The following is a 21,437-nucleotide window of genomic DNA, read 5'->3' on the forward strand; positions in this document are numbered from 1 at the left end:
CAGCCCAGGTAGTGGGAGGACCGGGAGCAGCTGGAGGACACAAGTGCAGAGAGTTGTGACACTCGAAGGGACACCTGCACTGTGCACCAGGGTAGGTTTAGGTTGGATAGTCGGAAAATTTCTTCACAGAAAGGGTTGTCCAGCCCTGGCACTGGTGGAGTCCCCATCTCCGGAGGGGTTTAAAAAACCGTGTAGATGTGGCACTTGGGGACATGGGTTAGTAGTGGCCTTGGCAGTACTGGGGGAGTGGTTGGACTCAATGATCTCAGCGGGCTTTTCCAACCCAAGTGATTCCATGATTCCAGTTGGGGTAGGAGGGGACACAAGTGCAGGACAGAGGCCCGCAGCCCCTCTCCAGGCTGCAGGTCACCCTTATGAGACATTGTCACTGTGACCCGATGCCCTGTACCCGTGCAGCACATAAGCATTATCCATCCTTTGTGCCAGTGCTGGGCCTTGCTGTGGCATCCCCACGGTACCGTGGCCAGGAGCAGGTGGGCATGCTGCCACTGGCAGTGCTGACTAGGATGTTATTTTTGGAAGAGCTCAGGCTCTGGCTCCCATCCAGCTCCAAAAATGCTGCCGAGTCAGGATTTCTTTCTTTCCAGTTGGGAGCACCTAGGAACCCTCTTCCAGCTCCCACGAATAATTGTGTAAATGATGATGGAGCAGCATGGCACGTACCTAGACTGGCAAAGCAAAGCCTGTCTTGGCAGCAGGAATGTGGTACCGAGCCCCTTATCCAGGATTAGGCCCTTCCAGGGATGCAATAGTCAGAGGGATAGGGGAGCACAGGGATGTCACCATGCTCAGCACCTGTGAGGAGATAGGGACCTGGCATTGCAGGGCTTGCCATGCCACACCACTGCTCCCAGCATCCTCACCTGGGAAAAGGAGCCAAGGGAATCTCTGGCATCCTGTCCCACTGGAAGTGGACATTTGCAGTGGATGGCTGGGGACAGGGTGCTGTGGCTGGGGCTGGGGGACCCTCTCCCCTCATCCTTCTCTCCCTGCCCTTTCTGGCTGCTCTGCGGTGGAAGCCTGGGATGTTCCCACCCTGTCTCCAGGGAAGTGGAAAGGTGAAAGCCATCACACCACAGCCCTTCCCAGCCCCCTGCAGTCCTGGTGCTGGAAGCAGGAGCACCCACCATCCCAGCTAGCCCAGCCATGTGGCACCACATGCCATTCCCAATTTGGAACACAGATGGGAGTCATGGGGTAGGGAGGACAGGCTGGGGGAATGGGGTATCTGGGCTGGGGAAGCCGATGAGCTGGGCTGGGGAGCATGATGGGAGGAGCTGGGGAGCTAGAGAAACTGGGCTGTTAGAGCTGGAAGAACTGGACTGAGCAACTGAGCAAGGGGAGTCAGCAGTCAGTCTGGGGGAGCTGGGCTGGGGAACTGGGAGCACTGGGCTGATTGAACTAGAAGATCTAGGTTGGGGAACTGGGAGCACTGGGCTGATGGAGCTGGGGGAGCTGGGCTGGGGAACTGGAAGCACTGAGCTGATAGAGCTGGGGAAGTAGACTGGGGAACTGGGAGCACTGGGCTGTTTGTAACAACTCCCAGTCCTGCTAGCCCCAGTCTGGGCACAGAAATGCCCATTTCTGACACCCTCTCGCACACTCCTGGGTCTTTCCCAGTCTCCTGGCTCCCAATCCTTATCCCTGCTCTGCCATCCTGCATGTGCCAGCAGTGTGCAGAGCTAAATCCAGGAATCAATAACTCAGGCAATAAACCCAAGTCTTTCTTAAAAAAAGAATTCTTTTAAAAATCAAATCCCTAAAATGCATCTTCTTAGCAGCTCTGTTTAACCCAGGAGTTTGTGGGACCCTGTGGAAGTGCTGGAATGATGGTGGGATGGCAAACTGGGAAAATGGCTGCTGGGATAATGGGAGGAAATGGGGGAAATTGGGGTGAAACAGGAGGAACTGGCTGGAATGGGAATTGCTGGTGGCAAATCCTGGGGCAGGAAAGGGCTATGGGCAACTTTGGGAGGACAGCATGCACACACACATGTGCACTCACACACACATGCATGCTCGTGCCTGTGCCCACACAGGCGTCCCCCAGAGGCATCTGCTCTCAGCCCAGCCTGCAGCAGATGCCCAGCATTCGTACCACCACAACATGTGCAAGTCCTCCCTGGGGGTACGAGTGCTGCACATGTGTGTGCACGGCTGCACGGGAGTTGTGTACACAGGAGAGCATGCGTATGCACACGTGTGCACAAGTTCCTGTGTGCACACGTGTGGCATTGCATGTGTGCATGCAGAAACACCCGTGTGTGCGAGTGCACACGTGTGTGTGTGCACCCGTGTTTGCATGTGTGTGAATACACGTGTGTGCATGTGAGTTCATGTGTGTGCCCGCGTGCATCCGTGCATGCGTGAGTGCAGGTGTGTCTGTGTGATGTGTACTTTTGTGATGTGTGTGTGGTGTGTGTGTGATGTCTGATGTGTGTGGTGTTTCGTGTGTGTGTGGTTCGATGCGCGTGCCCGTGTGCGTACGGTGCAAATACAGCCCCGAGTGTGCGGGCACGCGCGCCTGTGCTGCCGCTCTGCGTAACACGGGCGGGTCTCAAAGCGCTGCCCCGCCGCCCCCCTGCGCTGCGCCCCCTGCCGGAGCCCGCCAGCCACTTCCCTGCATGTCCCGTATCCGACGCCTTTTTCCCGGCATGCTCCGGGCGGGCCGCGCCGCGGTGCCTCCCGGGGGTTGTAGTCCGCGGCGGTGGACAAGCGCGGCGCAGGGCGCGGTGGGGACTATATCTCCCGGCATGCCTTGGCGCCTCCCGCATCTTGCTCCGCCGGCCGGCAGCCGCCATCTTGGTCCACCGGCCTGAGCGACGGGGGGGGGGTAAGGTGCGAGCGGCGCAGCGCGGGGAGCGAGGGGACTATGCTGGCCTCTCTGGCGTTCCGCCCGCTGCCACAGGGGCTGGCGCGATTCCTCCGAGCGCGGCGATGGTGGTTGCCATCACGTGCGGCCTACGGGACTGCGGCGGCGGCTGTGGCTGAGGGGGCCGGGACCGCCGGACCGCGGCTGCTCCCGATCTTGGCCGCCAGGGGGCGCCGTGATCGCGCGCCGCCGCCGAGGGCGAGGCTGCCGTGGCGGATCGCGGCCTGCAGGGGGAGACAGAGGGGCCCGGGGGGGAAACCCCCGGTAAGGGGGGCCGTCCCCGGGGGGTCTCCGCCAGCTATTCCGCCAGGCCCCACTTTACCAATAGGGCCAGGCCCAGGGGGCTCTCTCGTAGTTAATGGGCCAGGCCTAAAGGAGACCCCTACAGCAGAGAAGCCAGGGCTGCCTGTTCCAGGTCTGGCCCCACTGCAGACCCCCCGGCCACCTGCCACCGGCCTGGCCAGCACTGGCTGCCTTGTGCCAGGAGCATCGTCCAGCCTCATGGCATCCCTCAGAGAGCCGACGCCATGGCCCTCAGGTGCAGAGAAGCACGGCTGTCATGCGGGAGACCCCGGCAGGCATCAGAGCGGCGCTGGGAGCTGCTCCGCGGGAGCAGGGCTGCCTGCCCTCATCGCTGCGCTGGCTTACTGCTACCTGCGGGACCGCCTGTCCAAGGGTGACTATCGCTGCTGGGGCCGGCCCCGGGGCGGGAGGGGCAGGATGCAGGACAGAGGGTCCTGTGCCCTTTGGGAGGGGATGTGGGGTCCCTCCTCGGGGAATGGAACCTGCCCACTGGCACTGGCCTGGGAAGCTCTCCAGGGAAGGGGTTACCCTTAATGCTTCAGGGGTAAAGGCGCTCCAAGAGAGCTAGCGAGAGACTTTGGACATGGGTCTGAAGAGACAGGATATGGGGGAATGGCTTCCCACTGGCTGGGTTCTTCTAACCCTGAAGCTAGGGTTAGGTGGGATATTGGGAAGAAATTCTTGCCTCTGGGGGTTGGTGAGGCCCTGGCACAGGTTGCCCAGAGAAGCTGTGGCTGCCCCATCCCTTGGAAGTGTTCATGGACCTGTTGGACAAGGCTTGGAGCAACCTGGTCTAGTAGAAGGAGCCCCTTCTCATGGCAGAGAGGTGGAATGAGATAAGCTTTAAGGTCCCTCCCAACACAAACCATCCCTTATCTCATCTCCCAGAGCTGGGTGCTGCTCTTCCCATCTCTAGCCAGGGGGTGTCATTCTGACTCTGTGGTAGGAACACTGCTGTGGTGTCTGGAAACCTCTGACTGAGGCTGTGACACCCTGGGGTGACAATGCCCACTGCCCTGGGATTCCTGCTGCATCCCACAGCCCCCTGTTCGCAAGAGTGTGTGATGGGGGACAGGGGTCAGTCACCAAGACAGCGAGAAGTTTTTGGGTAACCTGCTCACGGGAATAGTCCCTTCCTCACTGGGGTGGTCAATGAGAGCTCTGAGCAGCAGCAGCCCCTGCACATTCCAGGTTAGGATGTCTGTGTGTGTGCCTCCATACTAACTCCCTCTCCCTTCTTTCTGCGTTTCAGAGGATGCTCTTCTGGAAGCTGCAAGGATTAACAACGTTTCGGAAGTCAAGAGGTGAGCAGGGTTCTGAGATGTGTGAGAGCAGTGTGCCAAGGGCTGGGAAGGCAGGAAAGCCTGTCAGCACTTGGGAAAGGAAGGGGCTGGCTGCTCCCAGTCCCCATGGGGTGCTCACCTCACCATCTCAGATCCAGAGTGGGTGGGGGGAGATGGGGAGCACCATTACTTGTTGAGTAGGAGGTGGATCGCACTTCCTTGTGCTGAGAGAGGGCAGTGTGAGGCTGTGCTGTGCAGATAGAACGTACCCCTGTGATCGACACCCCACAGAGGCTCATTTGTTGGGGTCTGTCTCTGAACAAACAGCCCTTGTGGGCTCCTCAGCCTGAGCCAGGAGTTCTCCAAGAGCCTTTTGTCCCACAAGGAGCAGAGGAGAGAGATCCACCTGCCCAAGGAAGTCATGGAAGTGAGTGGTTGGGTGACCAAAGATATAGCTGTTAGGGAGTGGAGCATCTCCAGAGCTCCTCTCCCATGGCAGCAGGCTTTTTGTCACAGTTGGCTGTGCCTGTCCCATTGGGGTGGTGCCATGGCACCTTTCAGGAGCATCTAGCAGCATTACATTCCCTGAGGTGGTAACAAAAAGCCAGTTTCTCAGGCTCAGCATGTGACTGGTCCCCAGGAGGCATGTTCTTCCTGTGGCCAAACCTGCCGGGAGAGACTCAAAGGTTCCCAGGATGGTTTGTGAGCAGCACTGCTGTGTCACTCACCAATTGCTGCACCCAGTGCCAGGGGACAAGGTCTGGGACTGTGGGAGGAAAGCAAGTCTCCCATAAAGTGAGAAGCGTGAGAACCTTGGAGTTGCTTCTTGGAACAGAGCCTGGCACTCCTACCTGGTATCTCTCAGAATCCGAAAGGTCTCCCAGGTCCTGAGTGATGCCCTCATCCAGTATGGAATTCAGATTTTTTTGACAGCGTGACAGCTCGTGTAGGATGGGAAGAGACATTGCTGCTCTCCTGTGTACACCACACATGTGTTTCTGTCTCTGGCTGAGATCTCCCACCCAGCACAGGCACCTGGGGAGGTGGGAGCTGCTGTCTCTGTGTAGAAGGAAAGAGAAGAGAAGGATAGCTGAGGACAAGGAGAAGGAGAGGAGAGCCCTCTTGGCTTGCAGCCAGGGGATGTTCCATCCAGTCTCCAGGATCTTGGATGAAGCAGCCTGGGTCTGCTGCACCCTAGGGCTGAGATCTGGCCTGGATCAAGGGCCAAAGAGGATATTGGTGTGCAGCTAATTGGCACATGTGTTCTGCTGCTTGTAATTGCAGGAAGCTGCTGTTTAGGGATGTCTGGGTGATTTGTGAGCCTGGCCAGGCAGAACAGCAAGAGGGATGCTTTGTGCTCCAGCTGGTCAGGGTAGGGCTGGCGGCTGTATGCCATCCTGCTGGGCTGCACATCTACAGCTTCTCCCTTTGTTTCTGTGCTTTGTCACAGAATTACAGAATCATTTGGGTTGGAAAAGCCTTCTGAGATCATTGAGTCCAACCAATCCCCCAGCACTGCCAAGCCCACCACTAAACCATGTCTCCAAGTGCCACATCTACATGTCAGTTAAGTCCCTTCAGGGATGGGGACTCCATCACTGCACCAGAGCTTGACGACCTTTTCCATGAAGAAATTTTTCCAAACATCCAACCTAAACCTCCCATAGCACAACTTGAGGCTGTTTCCTCTCCTGTGAGAAGAGCCAGACCCCCACCTGGCTACACCCTCCTTTCAGTGAGTTGTACAGAGTGAGGAGGTCCCCCCTGAGCCTCCTTTTCTCCAGGCTGAGTCCCCCCAGCTCCCTCAGCCACTCCTCATCAGCCCCTTTAGCTCCAGACCCTTCAGCAGCTCCACTGCCCTTCTCTGGATGCCCTTCTCCAGCATCTCAAAGTCTTTCTGGTCATGAGGAGCCTAGAACCGCACACAGGATTTGAGGTACCTAGTCAGTGCCTAGTACAAGCAAACAGTCATTGCGTCGGGCTTGCTGGCCACACTGTAGCTGATACAAGTCAGGGTGCCATTTGCCTTCTTGCCCACCTGGGCACACCTGACTTACGTTCAGCCGCTGCCAGCCAGCACCCCCAGAGCCTTTCCTGCTGTGCACTTTTCAGCCACTGTGCTCCCAGCCTGTAGCTCTGCACAGGGTTGTGGTGATCAAAGTGCAGGACCCAGCACTTGACCTTATTGAACCTCATACAGTGGCCTCAACCCATCGAGCTAGCCTGTCCAGATCCCTCTGCAAAGGCTCTCCAGAGCCTTCCTTCCCATCCTGTTCCCCGTGGGTCTGGCAGCCTTCCCACTGTTTGAAGCTTTTTGCCTAACTCTGCTTGGCACATGCCTTTGCTTGTGCAAAAAGCATGAATGGTGAAAATTACTGACTCGCCCTGCTGCAGGCAGTTTCAGCCTCAAACATGATTAGGGGAGTGGAGCATCCCTCTTACAAGGAAAGGCTGAGGGAGCTGGGGCTGTTCAGCCTCAAGAAGAGATGACTTGAGAGGGGAGCTCATCCTTGTCTGTCAGTGTTTGCAGGGAGGTTGTCAGAGGATTGACCAGGTTCTGCTCGATCGTGCCCAGCAGCAGGACAAGGGGCATCAGGAGAAACTGGTGCACAGGAAGTTCCATCTCAATATGAGAAAGAACCTTGTACTATGAATGTGACAGAGCACTGGAACAGCCTGCCCAGAGAGTCTGTGGAGTCTTCTTCCTTGGGGATATTCAAACCCCACTTGGACACAAGCCTGTGCAGCCTGTTTGGGTGAACCTCCTTAAGGAGAAGGTTGGACAAGGTGATCTCCAGAAGTCACTTCCCACCCCAACCACTCTCTGATTCCATGCATCTCTTGACAACAAGCTTCCAGAGCCCAGGATTGCCAGAGCTACTGCAGAGCTGACAGAGGAGACAGAGTCTTGCCTTCAGTGCTCTCTCCACCTACAAGGGGCAAAGTTCAAATTGAGCCTTGACAGGGCAGGAGTGTGACAATCCAGCTGTGCAGCACCATACATGGAACATGACCTGTCCTCCCTTCACACTACTGTCCCCTGGGGAGTCAGGAGAGGGGAGGCTGAGAGGGTGGTATTTCTAATACAGCTTCAGGCCTGTTTGAAGTGGGGTGCTGACCTTTTCCAAGTGCCTTCTTCAGCTGACAGCTGGTCATGGCCCTCTGCACATGAAAACATGAGAATATAGTGACTAGGAAATGCAATCTTTTAGGTCTAAAGTGTAGAAAATGGCCATGTGAGAGAGGGTGGGAGGTACCAAGAAGATCATGAGACCCCCCCACCTGAAGTACTGATTCTAGCTCTGGGGCCCTCATCATAAGAAGGATGTGGAGCTGCTGGAGTGCGCCCAGAGGAGGCCATGAAGATGCTTCAAGGGCTGCTGGAGCCCCCCTGCTCTGGAGACAGGCTGGGAGAGCTGGGGGTGTTCAGCCTGGAGAAAAGAAGGCTTCAGGAAGACCTTAGAGCCCCTGCCGGGGCCTAAAGGAGCTGCAAGAGAGCTGGAGAGGGACTCCAAGGGCCTGGAGTGACAGGACAAGGGGGCATGGCTTCAAACTGATAGAGGGCAGAGTTAGATGAGATATTGGGAAGAAATTCTTCCCTGTGAGGGTAGTGAGTCCCTGACACCAGCTGGCCAGAGCAGCTATGGCTGCCCCATCCCTGGAAGTGTTCAAGGGCAGGTTGGCCAGGTCTTGGAGCAATCAGGTCTAGTGGAAGGTGTCCCTGCCTGTGGCAGAGGTGGTTAGAACTAGCTGAACTTTAAGGTTTCTCCCAACCCAAACCATTCCATGATTCTGTAATTGTTCCAAGCAGTGATTTTAAACTCTGTTGAGAATGAACAGGCCTTTCAGGCATACCAGGCAGACCTCACTGGAACACACATGTTTGTATTGCTGTGGGAAGAATGCAAATCACAGGCTGGATCCAGCCCCTCTGCTGTAGGATTGCCTCTCCCTGAGCTCCTCTGAGCTCCCAGACAAGTTTTCTCATCTTTAACCACTTGTTCAATGCAGGGAACCAGGCTGAATTTTTCATTGAGGTGAAAGAACGTGTTAACTTCTGAGAGCATCCCCTTTGGAGCATGTGGCAAACCAGCTTTTCCCTCCAAGCCCTTCATGCTGTTAGCCAGCGCAGAAGATAACACCTAATTAATGTAGATAATTTCCCTCAGCCTCAGTTGTTCTGTGCATTTGGAGAGAAAGCGAGAAACAAAGGCATAAAAAATGCCCACCTCAATCCCACTTGTGTTGATATTCAGTAATAATATTGATTCTTTGTGTTCCAGCTTTGTCTCCTAATAAGCCACCCCAAAAGCACAGGCTTTTAGCAGTTTTCTCACCAGATAACCATGATGGAGCAGTGTTTTCCTCAGCACTGTGCAACTGTGACTCATGGAGACACAGAGTATGTGTCAGATGCCTGTTATCAGCCTCATTCCTAACAGCAGGCAGCCACCCAAATCTGTGTGGTGATGAGATCTGGAGCTGACCAGGTGCTGTCCTGCTCTCACAGGGGTCCAGACGGACATGGCAGTGGGGCAGGAAGCTCTGTGTCAGTTGCTGCAGCTGAGTCTGCTCTCCTCAAGCTGATTTTTTAGGTGGAGGAGATGCAGAAACAACTAAGTCAGGCTTGATTGCCCCAAACAGTGATCTCTCTGTTTTCAAGCAGCACCACTCATCTTGGCTCTGACTCATCGTAGTGCTGCTTCCTCCAGACTGTGCTTGTCTCTTCTCCCTTGTTTGTAAGCAGCAGAGCTCATTGAGCAAGATTTCCCCCATCCCTGTCTCTGGAAGTGTTCAAGGCCAGGTTTGACAGGGATTAGAGCAACTGGTCTAGTGGAAGGTGTTCCTGCCCATGGGAGGGAGTAGGAACAAGATGAGCTTTAAGGTCTCTCCCAACTGTAACCTTGTCAATTCTCTCCAGTTTGGGCAGTGGACTGGGGGTACAGCAGCACCTTCTGTTTGCTTCTTGGCTCAAGGATTTGTTAAAGAATTCAGAGACTGCATTTGAATTCAGAGATGGGGTAAAAAATCCCTCTGTAGTGAGTCAGGCTTTGCTTACTTGGAACATCAGATCATTGGAAGACACTGTGTGGAGGAGGTGGGCCTTTATGGGAGCAGGTATCCCGTGTTGTACCTGTTAAAGCATTTTCTCTCACAGAATAACTGTGAGTGTCATGACTGAGGCTCGAGGGATGCCTGAATGCTTTGTAGGGTGAGCAGAAGAGTCGTGTCATTGGCTCCTGGAGCATGATGGCCTCTGGCCACTAGCCATCATGTACTTTATCTCGGTCCTGAACAGCTGTGACACATCTTCAGCAGGGAGATGATTTATAATTACATGTATTTCCATTGCTCCATGTTTATATGATGTTGGGCCTGCATTTCTCTGTGTGTATCTGAGTTACAGACATCTGGGGTTTTTAGAATGAAAAGATGTTTATCATGTAAATGTCCCCTTTAATCTTTTCTCCTAAATGGCCAAATTATCCAGGACTGGGTTTCAGTGGAAGTTTTGTTACTGGTTATTGAGTTTGATTTGGCCTGCGGCTCTGGGAATTCAGAGCAGATACAACAGCCCAGATTTCTTCACGTTGGCAATGAAGTATTGGGGAGACTTGTGTGTGCTGTGCTTTCCTGTACTACATAGCTGGAAAACTGCCCTTTTAAATCTGTTTCTTGGTGTATTTTGGCCTCACAGGATTGTTTGAGTTTGCACACTGAGTCACAGAGCAGTGTCACTGCTGTCGGCACCAAGCCAACCATGGGAGACAGGAGATCTCATGGTTCTTTCCCAAACAGCTTTAAAGCCCTTAAATCCCAGATCCCTCTCTCTGAAAGCAGACACCAACACACCTGGATGTGTGGGAGTTTCTGGATGTGTGGAATGTATCTGGGAACCATCATAGGGTTAATTCCAGTTAGTGGAGGTGTTTATCAGCAGGGCTGAGTGCAGGATAGCCTCTCTGAGCAGCTCTGGGTTTGGAGGAGAAGCAGTCCACCACCATGGATGTGGCCTGTACAACCAGGGGAGCAATTATTCCACTTTCCTCACAGCTCAGGAGCTGAGGGGCGCCTTGGAAGATGTCAGGCAGCAGGTTAAAAACATGCCGAGTGCTTGCTTGCACAGCACATAAACTATGAATGTTGGTGGATGTGAGGGAGTCTTGACACTTGAGTTTGGACCTGCGCAGAGTAAGTTGAGCAGGTAACACAAGCCACCTCCAGTGGAAGTGGATTGCCAGAAGTTAGTGTATTATGCTCAAATCCCTCTGCAAACAGTGATGACTCAGGGTCTTTTCCCACTTCTGCTGCTGGCCTCTGCCAGAGCAGGCTGGCAGGCTGGTGGGGTATTTTTCTGGCACACAGCTCAGCTGTTGCATTAGGGTGCCTGAACTGGGGCTACTCCATGTAAGGTTTCACATTCTCTTCCAAACCTGGTGATGCCAACTGTAGAATCACAGAAGGGTTTGGGTTGGAGGGCACCTTGAAGCTCATCCAGTTCCAGACCTCTGCCATGGACAGGGACATCTTCCACTAATCCAGGTTGCTTCAAGCCCCAACCAACCTGGTTTTGAACATTTACAGGCATGGGGCAGCCATAGCTACTTGCACGTCTGTATTAGTCTTTTCATGCTTGGGTTGTACCTCTGACTTTGCCCACTTTGTGTGCTCTCACCTATGGTGGTTTTGCCCATCCACTGTGCCTTCAGACCTGCTCTCCTTTCAGAGTTTCCTTTACTTCCTGAAATCTGGCCTTATAAGAGCTTCCCTTTGATTTTGAAAACTTATTTCCAGGAGTTTCTCCTTGGCCACTGATCTCTGTGCATGGCCTGTTTGGCTGTCAGTGTTAGGGTTACCAGGATTCCTCCAGGATCCCCCATGTCCTGGGAGCAGCCTTCCTGCCTTGAGAGCTGCAGAGAAATGCTATTCCTCTCTGCCTTGCCTTGCCTTGCCTTGCCTTGTCTTCCCATCTTATCTGCATCTACCCTGCCCCCCAGTGTGCCAGTCCATATGTTTTCATGGAGCACCATGGTGTGTTACTGGCCCTGGAATGATGGTGAGGGGTGAGAAACAGCCGTGAGCTCTATGCAAGAAGACAGCAGCTGCATCAAAGGGGTTTTAGCAGCTTGCTGTGTCCTTCTGTCCAGGCAGATCCTTTCCCTGGCCTGTAGCAGGGATTGTGCTTTCGTGTTCCGAGATACTGTTCAGTTGGGATGTTTTTCTTCCCCCCTTCTTCTGCAAAGCAGAGGGCAATTCCCAAGAGGGTGAGCACATCTGAGAGTGTCCCCCACTCTGCAGTTAAACAGTGACATATTGGGACAGGGCTGAGAGAAACAGAAGCTATTGTTGTTGCAAAAGTTCAAGTTTCCAGCTTCCTCTTCCTCCACCTGTCAGGAGGGAGTGCTGGGCATGCTCCCGGCACTGAGCACAAACTCAAACATGCCCTCTGGGCTCAGCAGTGTCACTGAGTCAGTCACCCAGAACCCCAGTGGCGGGGTGAATAGAAGGCACATCTGTCCGGGGGCAGTGGGGGGAGAAGGCTCATCGCTGCCGACGTGGGCTCTTTATCTCTTCTGCGGGGATCAAAGTGCTGAAGCTTTGGGAGCTGCTGTCTCGAGGTAAAATAGAGCATATGCACAAAGCAGTGGGTGCTGTTCTGCCCAGATTCCTCCAGCAAATTCCAGAGCAGACAGTGAGTTCATAGAATCAGGGAATCACAGAGTGGTTTGGGTTGGAAAGGACCTTAAAGCACACCCCCAGTTCCAACCCTCTGCAATGGACAGCGACACCTTCCACTAGACCAGGTGGCTTCAAACCCCATCCAACCTGGCCTTGAACACTTCCAGGGATGAGGCAGACACAGCTTCTCTGGGCAGCCTGTGCCAGGGCCTCACCACCCCTGCAGGGCAAAAAATTCTCCCTAATAGTCAATCTAACCCTGCCTTCTGTCAGCTTTCTGCCCTGAAACCATTAAAAAAAAAAAAAAAGTTTAACTGGAATCCCTTAATTATGAGTACTTCCCCCGTCAGAAACAGCACCATCTCTGACTTGGGGTTCTTCTCCTGACTGGGTCTTGAGTCACAGAATCCCAGAAGAATTAGGGTTGGAAGAGACCTTTAAAGGTCATCTAGTCCAACCCCTGCCATGGGCAGGGACATCTTGGTGGCACTGCCGCAGTCAAGGAACAGTTTGTCATTTGAGAACACTGGAAATGGCGCTAATAGAGCTGTATCCATGTGAGAAACTCCTTAGGAGGTGAGTGTCCTGGATCTTACTTGGTTAAAATGTGGATAAACATCCTAAACATTGATCAGAGGATTTTATTTAATTAAAATAAAATACTCCTGCTGGTAAATACATTTGGCTGTCTGGGATCAGAGCAGTGGTCGTGGCTTTATTGATTGTCATATCATTAAATCAGGCAGAGAAAAAGTAAGTGATGGGCCTGAAGACCCTGAACATAAAGTTCAGTTGTCTGAAAATCTGTTAAGTTGCTGAGCATCCTGCAATGATTTAACAAAAAAAAAAAAAGGAATCCAGCTCCTAAATGAAATGTCAATGCATATTATGGTAGATGATGTGATACGAGTAATTCTCTCACTGGTCTCAGTGATGTGGCATTCCAGATGCTTATGGTGATCTAGATTCCTGAATGGAAAACTACTTGACTGATCCTAGTACCTTTGCTCCAAGCTGTAACCTAATCCCACAGGAGAGGCTCCAACATCCTTCCTGTTGGATGCACAATGGTTAAACAGGTTTGACTGGCAGACTAGGATTTTTTTTTTTTAAGGAATGGAGATAATTCATTATTCAGTATGTCCTTCCACTGTGTCTGTAGAGAAAAAAGCCTTTCAGTGAGTTTACAGGTATTTTTCAGTGACTCCAAAGAGCCTTGAGAATTCTAAAATCACAGAATAACAGAATGGCTTTGGTTGGAGGGGACCTTAAAGATCATCTAGTCCCAACCATTCTGCCATGGACAAGGACACCTCCAACTAGACCAGGTTGATCCAAGTCCTTTCTAAGCTGGCCTTGGACACTTGCAGGGATGGGGCAGCCACAGCTTCTCTGGGCAGCCTGTGCCAGGGCCTCACAGGGAATGTGAATCCCAATATCTAATGTAAATCTCTCATATTTTAGTTTAAAATGTCATATTTTTATTTTAAATAAAGGCTGATGTCCTGTCCTTTGTCTCACAGGGAGATGCTGAAGAGTTTCACTGCAGGTCCCATTTATGAGAAAACAAATGTAACAGGAGAAGGGGGACTTCACACTGACACAATGTGGGGTTAGACTGTATATTGGGAAGAAATACCCATCCCTGTGGCTGCCCTATCCCTGGAAGTGTTCAAGGACAGGTTGGATGGGGCTTGGAGCAACCTGGTCTAGTGGAAGGTGTCCCTGGCTGTGGCAACGGGGTTGGAACTGGATGATCTTCAAGGTCACTTCCAGTCCAAGCCCTCCCATGAAATGTTAAATCTCATGACAGATGAAATTAAGACTGACCCTTTGCAGCAGAGCAACCCAGTGGCTGGCAGAAGGTGACCAGGATGGTCTCTCTGCCCCTTTAATGTAAAATCATATAAATACCATGGCCAAGTGCAAATAGGGCTGATACTTCGCAAAATTACATTAATTAATCTCTACTGAGGATGTTAATCAGTGATTGGTGTTGGGCTTTAAGGCTTTTATTGCCAGGCAAAAGTTCCCAGCCTGTAGGGGTTTGTGTGCCTCCATCCTGCCTTCTTACCTGCAGAGTTTTGGTGTTGGGGTTGCCTTGCCCCTTCTGGGTTCCTCTTTCAGGCTCCCTCTCCCTTGTCATCAAGATGCCTTTATTTCCTGGCTTTTCTGTGGCTATAGGCTGTCACACTGACGTGCTGTAGGAAGGGAGTGATGTGAATGTTACTGCTTTCAAATGGACAAGTAAATACAATGAAATTCAGAAATAGCTTGGACATGTTGGTCCACACCACTCTGAGAGACAAGTGGAAGGGGACTAGGCATCACGATGTCTGGGAAAGAATTTTTGGAAGCAGTTGGGGTGAATCAGGGGGAGACAGTAAGATGTCTGCCGTTGCAGCATCCTGACAGCTCTGGTGCTGGTGGGAATGGCTCCTCAGGGTCTGCGGGAGCTGGAATTGGTTCCTGTAGTGGCAGTGAGCGAGCAGCTTTCCAGCTGGGGGAGCAACTCCCTGTGCCTTCACAGAGGACACGGCACAGATGGAGCTGTGGTATGGATTTCTCCCGCAGGCAGTGTCTTTCCAGCTGGAGCAGGTGATGGTGTGACCAGCAGTGGCCGTGGGTCTGAGTCAGGCTGTCTTATCTCTGTTGTGAGTGCAAACACCTCTGTAAGTGGAGCTGCAACAGGAGCTGATCTCTGCAGATAGCAATCTGCTATCCCTGGTGTGTCTGGGCACATCCAGCCTCACCAGGATGGAAAGCTTTGGGGCTGCACAGGAATATTTCTCCTTTCAGCAGACTGTTGTCTGAGAGGGCTCTTCAGACAGCAGAACTGGCAACATGCTCTTAGTGTTCGCTTGCAGGGATGTGGTGCTGGCAAAGGAGAAAGCATAAGGATATTTTCACAAATTCTTCATGGAAGGGGTTGTCCAGCCCTGGCACAGGCTGCCTGGGGCAGTGGTGGAATCCCCATCCCTGGAGGGATTTAATAGATGTGTGGATGTAGCACTTGGGGACGTGGGTTAGTGGTGAGCTTGGCAGTGTTGGGGGAATGGTTGGACTTAATGGTCTCAGAGGGGCTTTTCCAACCCAAATGATTCCATAATTCTATGCCATACCTTGTGGGGGACCAAGGCTGGTCTTGTGCAACTCTGCAGATGAGTTTACTGGACCATTGTATAATGCAGGAGCTGCAGCCTGACCTGTGTTAGTCATGTGCGGGGCAAGTAGATCCAAACCCCCATAAGACTATAGGTGAATCATCCCTGATCTCCATCACAGTGCTGAGTGGGTCTTCAGATATTAAACTGCATAGAAAAAAGAAATAAAAATTGGATCTGATATGGATTCTATGTGAAAATTTGTTGTCAAGTATCAAACTTCTTTGGACCAAGGTCCTGTTGTTGACGTGCCAAGATAGTTCATTACCATTAAACTTCAGCTTGTAACCCCGGTAAAGAGAGCATAAACCTTCTGTCAATGCTGTGATCATTTACGGTGGTCACAGCCTCCTGAATCACAGTTGGGAGCTGCAAATGAAGGCTGCCAGTTATGATTCTGTTCTTTCAGCTATTAGGTCTCTGTCCAAGTGCCTGATGAACAGTTCAGAGCATCCAGAACCAGGACACCAGTGCTGGCCACGTCTTCTGTCAAAAAAAGGGTGGACAAATTGTCCACCCAGACCCATTAACTGTATGTCATACCACCACTTGAGTCAGAAGAGTTCACCAACATGCTTCTGTGTAGAGCTTGGCTGAAGCCATCTGCCTGTTGGCTCTCATGCCCCAGTCTCAGTCAAATAAGGCAAGTAGTCCAACTGGAGAGGAATACAGGCTTTTTATTCAGATGATGTTTATCTGGGTAGTTTCTCCAGTCAGTGGGGTGAACTGTGTTCAGCTGTGTTCAAGATATGAGCCAAAGTTTAGGCAGTGGTATTGCTGGTTGGACATAACTTTAGGATTATCATACCATATATCATAGCATCGAAGGGTTTGGTTGGGAGGGAGCTTCCAGACCATCTAGTTCCAACCCTTCTGCTATGGGCAGAGACACCTTCTGCTAGGCCAGGGTGCCACAAGCCCTGCCCAACCTGGTATTGGACATTCCCAGGGATAAGACAGCCACAGCTTCTCTGGGCAACCTGTGCCAGGGCCTCACCACCCTCACAGCCAAGAATTTCTTCCCAATATCCCATCTAACCTTGCCCTCTGTCCATGGGAAGCCATCCTCCCTTGTCCTGTCACTCCATGCCCTTGTCCAAAGTCCCTCTCCAGGTCTTTTGGAACCTCTTTAGGCCCTGGCAGGGGCTCTGAGTTTTCCCTGGAGCCTTCGCTTCTTCAGGTTGAACACCCCAGGTGCCTCAGTATATAAGAGTGTATTTCTTCCTTGGGATATGTTTCTAGTGAAACCACTGTGAAGGTTTCCAGTGAGGTGGAGGAAGGTTGGCAAGACACCGTAGGTATAGCTGTGAGTGTTCCCTGGACCAGCATTCCTGCTTTCCTTTTTTTTTTCCAACTGTAGGAAGAGGAATATGGTTCGTTTACCTCCTTTTCACTCATTCCATACCAGCACTCTTAACCATCTGACAGCGTTGCCACCAGAGCAGACCAAGAGCAAGGGGTTTGGAAAGGCTGGCCGAGTTCAGATGTGTACCTCTCCAAGTCCTCAAAGAGGAGATCTGACTTGTTCAGTGCATGCAAGCGGTCACAAGGACCTTGACTTCCTTGCCTGGGATTCTGGGCGGAATTTTGAAACTTCAAGTGTGGTGCTTGCACAGGTGGAACATGGCTGGTGTCTTCACTTGTGGCTCTCCCAACAGGAAGTTTAATGACAGCTCTTTCCTGTTACGCTTGTGTGAAAGATGCACTGTGCAGGGACAGCCTCACCCAGAAAGGAAGATGGAAAAGCCTTAATTTGCAAAAAGGGAGAAGGATAAGCCAAGGGGCAGAGAACTTCTGACTCCTGCATGGTCCACCTTGCTTTCTAAAGCCTGACCCATGGCTGCCCTGCCTTGATACCAGCAGCACCTTGCTCCTGCAGGAAAAATGGGTTTGTAATCATGGATTTGGTTGTGTAGAGGGACCTTTTACACAGGCAGACAGTGGCAGGACAAGGGGAAATGCCTTCAAACTGACAGAAGGGAGATCTAGATTAGATATTGGGAAGAAATTCTTCCTTGAGAGGGTGGTGAGACCCTGGCACAGGTTGCCCAGAGCAGCTGTGGCAGCCCCATCCCTGGAAGTGTTCCAGGCCAGGTTGGCCAGGGCTTGGAGCAGCCAGGTCTAGTGGAAGGTGTCCATGCCTATGGCAGAGGGGATGGAAGAAGATGGTGTTCAAGGTCCCTTCTAGCCCAAACCCTTCTGTGAATCATTCAGTGATTCTATGATTTGAACATGCAGGGTTTAGAGTTTGTCTCATTTAACTTGAGCACTGTAAAATTTGTGTGTCAATTCTCAACTTTCCCCTTTCCTTGTGGTCTGCAGAGAGAACTATCATTTCATATTATTTGGGTTCAGCACTTGTTTTAGGATGAGCTAAATTATCTGTTGCAAGAACATGTCCCTTGCCATTATCTTGCAAAAGCTGAGAAAATTTTGGAGACACAGCACTGAGGATAGTTTGGTGCCTAGTATTTTTGTGGGTTGTCTTATTTGTTCTTATGCTATATGAGAAAAGTGCCAAGTATCTGCAGATGGCATGGGCTTTGGAGGTCCGCTGAGCCGCTTCTGAAGCCTAATGGGTGCTTTGCAGCCAAAGGATCCAAATGTCATTGAAATTTGGGTTTATCCATTTTGCTGCTGATTGGTTCTTCAGGAATTAGGCTAAATAGAATAAAGAAAGAAAGAAAGAAAACAAGATGTTGGCATTGCACCCTTTGAAAGGAGTGGGATTGCCATCACCTGGATGTTTAAGTTTGGTCACCTGTGAGAACTGTACTGAATCAACTTCATGTGGGGTCTTCTGGGCTGTGCCAGAGTAGGTGCCTGCACAGTAAAACATTCTGCTTTCCCTCATTAGCTCCAGGATACTTGGGGTGCTCTCTTCATATCTGCTTCCTGACCATATCTCTCCCCTCTCCAGGTTGTTGGAAGAAGGTGCAGATGTGAACACAAGACACAAGCTTGGCTGGACAGCTCTCATGGTGGCAGCCATCAGCAGGAACTCCAGGTATGTGCATCTCACATCCTTCTGACTCACTTCACCCTTTTCCTAAAGCCATACTGAGCTCTGTAGAGAGTTCCCATAAAGTTTGGGATGTGTTGTAGAGCTTAACTCAAGGGAGCTTGTCACTTTCCTTATGGCCAGTATGTGGTGTGACAGATCAGGGCAGGCTGCTCCCGAGTCCTGCAGATGGTACAGCTGAACTGATGGTGCCATTCCACAGCAGCTCTCAGGTTCTGGCCATGGATGAGCCCATACCTGTAGGATGTTGTTGTGGTGGGTACCCCACCAGCCAAAATCGCTCCTGTAAGAGATGTCCCATCCCTTCTCACTAGTGGGGCTGTGGCTGGGGCTTTCGTTCAAGCCTTTCTGGTGCAAAAAGGCTGAATGCTGTGCCCTTGCTCCACAGTTCCCATGATGATCACTCTGGCTTCTTGTAACCTTTTAAAGACACTCCTAAATATATTCAGTCTACAACTAAATTCAATTAGGGTTTTATTATTTAAGGAAAAAAAAGAGAAAAAGAAATCCAATTTTGGAAAATGTGGGACAGACGGGAGAATGAGCTTTGATGTTACAACCTCTTGGGGATGCTTTACTTAGTCACAAGTTCATAAGCAAAAAAGCTTAATTACTTGGGAAAACACAGGATTAAAGCAGTGCACAAAGGCTGAATATCCGCTCTCGGGTGACACTATTCCAATCCATGTGCTGAGTTCGTGTGTGGTGCAAACTTTGATGTGTGCTATGACAAGCTGAAAGTCGTGACCTCCTCAGGGAGCTCCTTAAGACAGGCCCAGAGGTGGGGGCTCGGGACTGTTTGTTTAACTTTGATGTCCGAGCAGCAACGGGCCCTGTTATTTGCCTGTCCACGAAGGGATGGGCTTGGGAGCCTCCCACCTTTCCCAGTGGACAATGGTCAGCAGCAGAGTGTGACGACTGTTGACCATTCCGAGTGACTGGTGAAGCAGAACAGGGCTTCCCGAGTTGCAAAGGCTAAGGGGAGACAGGGAGAAAGGCTGTTCATGGGACAATAATTACCTAAAATCAGGCCTAAAATCAAGTGGAAATGCTAATGAAAACATCTTGACAGTAAAAAATGTGTGGACTCCAGGCTGGTCCTTGCTGAGAGGGCAGAGCTATCACCGCATCTGTCTTTGTTGTGTACCTGGCCAAAAGAAAAAGGTTTTGGTTGTGTTGGGAAAATTCTGTTTATTTTTCCCACATTTTGGATGAATACTGACTTAAATTGAAAATTAAGAAGACCTTGAATACCTGAAGCTCAGTAGAACTTGTCTTCATATAGCAGAAGAGTAATTAGATACTGTTGGACTTGATGATCTCAAAGGTCTTTTCCCACCTTTGTAATTCTGATTCTGTCCTTTATGGAGGCAAACATAAATGCAACCCAGACTTATTCCGTCTGCACAATGCTCCGGCATTGTGCTAGACAAGGTTTTGACCCACGATCCTGTTTGTAGAATTGTAATGTCCACAATGCAGAGTGGGAAATGCTTGAGCTGGAACATGACCCACAGAGAGTTTGAAATCCCTTACAAATGGTTTGCTAATGGACCTAGTCCACAGGATGAACTGTGTAACTCAGACTAGACATTGTGGCCAGGGTGTACTGGGGAAGGGAGAAGTCACAGGCACAAAGATGCAGGATGGTTTTGTTTTTAGAGTGTGGTCCCTCTGTAAAAGATTATGCTCTAAATCTGCTTTCTCCAGCCACAGCAACTGATCTCACAATCAGAATCACGGGTTGGAAGGGACCTTGAAGATCATCCACTTCCACCTCCTGCCACAGGCAGGAACACCTTCCACTAGACTTGTTTGCTCCAAGCCCTGGCCAACCTGGCCTTGAACGCTTTCAGGGATGGGGCTGCCGCAGCTTCTCTGGGCAGCCTGTGCCAGGGCCTCACCACCCTCTCAAAGAAGAATTGCTTCCCTATATCTAATCTAACCCTTCCCTCAATCAGTGTGAAGACCTCCCCCCTTGTCCAAATTCCTGTGTAATCCACCTGATGTGGTGGATTTGACGTTGTTATGACTTCTGGTCCTTAGCTCCTCAGGCCAGCAGCTGCTGGAGAGGTGAGCTGGGTTGTCCCTGGCTCAGAGATGGCTGAGGTGCAGCCAGCTGAGCAGGACCTGCAGGTACTGTTTGCCTGCAACAAGATCAAGGTCATTCCAATGTTTAACTTACTGGCTCTCTCACCACTTCCTCTTTTACTGCTGCTGATACCTGCACAGGTTCCTCAGCATGGTTTTGAAGGGCTGGGATGCTGGAAACTGAGATGAGTGTTTTCAGCTAAGAAAAAGGAAGCCTTCATCCTCAGATTACTGCCTTTCCAAAGGTGTTTTTCAGAGAAGAATGATGTTTTCAGTCTCCACTGTGCCGCTGGTGATTTCTGTGACCTGTCCTTTAGCTTTGTCATGTTTCCCAATTTCCACAGCCCTCACTCTTCCAATTAGACAGCCCTAGTCCATCTGTTTAATTTAATTCCAGAGGCACTGCTTTAATGATTTCTGTCAGTTGCCATCAGCTACAAGATGAAATCCTGTGTGCTGGAAGGGAAGTTTGGGTTCCATCTTTTCTTTTTACAGCAAAACAATGATCATCTTCTTCCTCTTGGAAATGTCTTGTTTCCAAAATGTGGGGAGGCATTAAGGCAAATTCCCATGGATAGGTCTCCAGGAGGACACTGGTGTCTACCTGGGAGGGGAGATACAGCGGTGGATCTAGTGGAGAGGGACATTTAGGATTCCTTTTTTACGTGAGACAGAGTCAATATCCAGGTACAGGTAGTAATTGGGTCATGGGCTAAAGACACATTCGCTGTGACCATGTTTACAGGAGCAAAGAAAGGTTTTATGCTGTAATTCCTGTTGCTGGCGGAATTACTATAGCATTGGCATATTTTTAGTATTTAATCTTTAATTAAGTGCACACTCAGAGCTTTGTGGGGTTTGTGCATTTGTTAAAATAAGCAATAAAGCTATCATAAATGAAACCCCAAAGCAGGTAGGACTTCAGCTGTGTGTCTGTATTTTGTAGCATAGTGACTTTTTCTATATACAGCTACTCCAGTTATTATCATTACCACAGAAAT

At 51.0% G+C, this 21,437-nt stretch overlaps 1 protein-coding gene across 3 annotated transcripts in view; it reads left to right on the forward strand.

Annotated features, from left to right (window-relative positions):
- Positions 1–2,867: 2,867 nt before the first annotated feature.
- Positions 2,868–21,437, forward strand: part of CLPB (ClpB family mitochondrial disaggregase) — a 74,148-nt gene continuing 55,578 nt past the window's right edge. For all 3 annotated transcript variants that reach the window (XM_082279065.1, XM_082279067.1, XM_082279066.1), the window contains exons 1-3: positions 2,868–3,569; positions 4,449–4,500; positions 18,244–18,330. In XM_082279065.1, coding sequence (XP_082135191.1) covers positions 2,894–3,569; positions 4,449–4,500; positions 18,244–18,330 — 815 coding nt within the window. In that variant the 5' untranslated portion in view covers positions 2,868–2,893. The remainder of the gene's footprint in view (positions 3,570–4,448; positions 4,501–18,243; positions 18,331–21,437) is intronic.

The sequence above is a fragment of the Coloeus monedula genome (genome assembly GCF_965178545.1).
Source record: "Coloeus monedula genome assembly, chromosome: 3".
Taxonomy (NCBI): domain Eukaryota; kingdom Metazoa; phylum Chordata; class Aves; order Passeriformes; family Corvidae; genus Coloeus; species Coloeus monedula.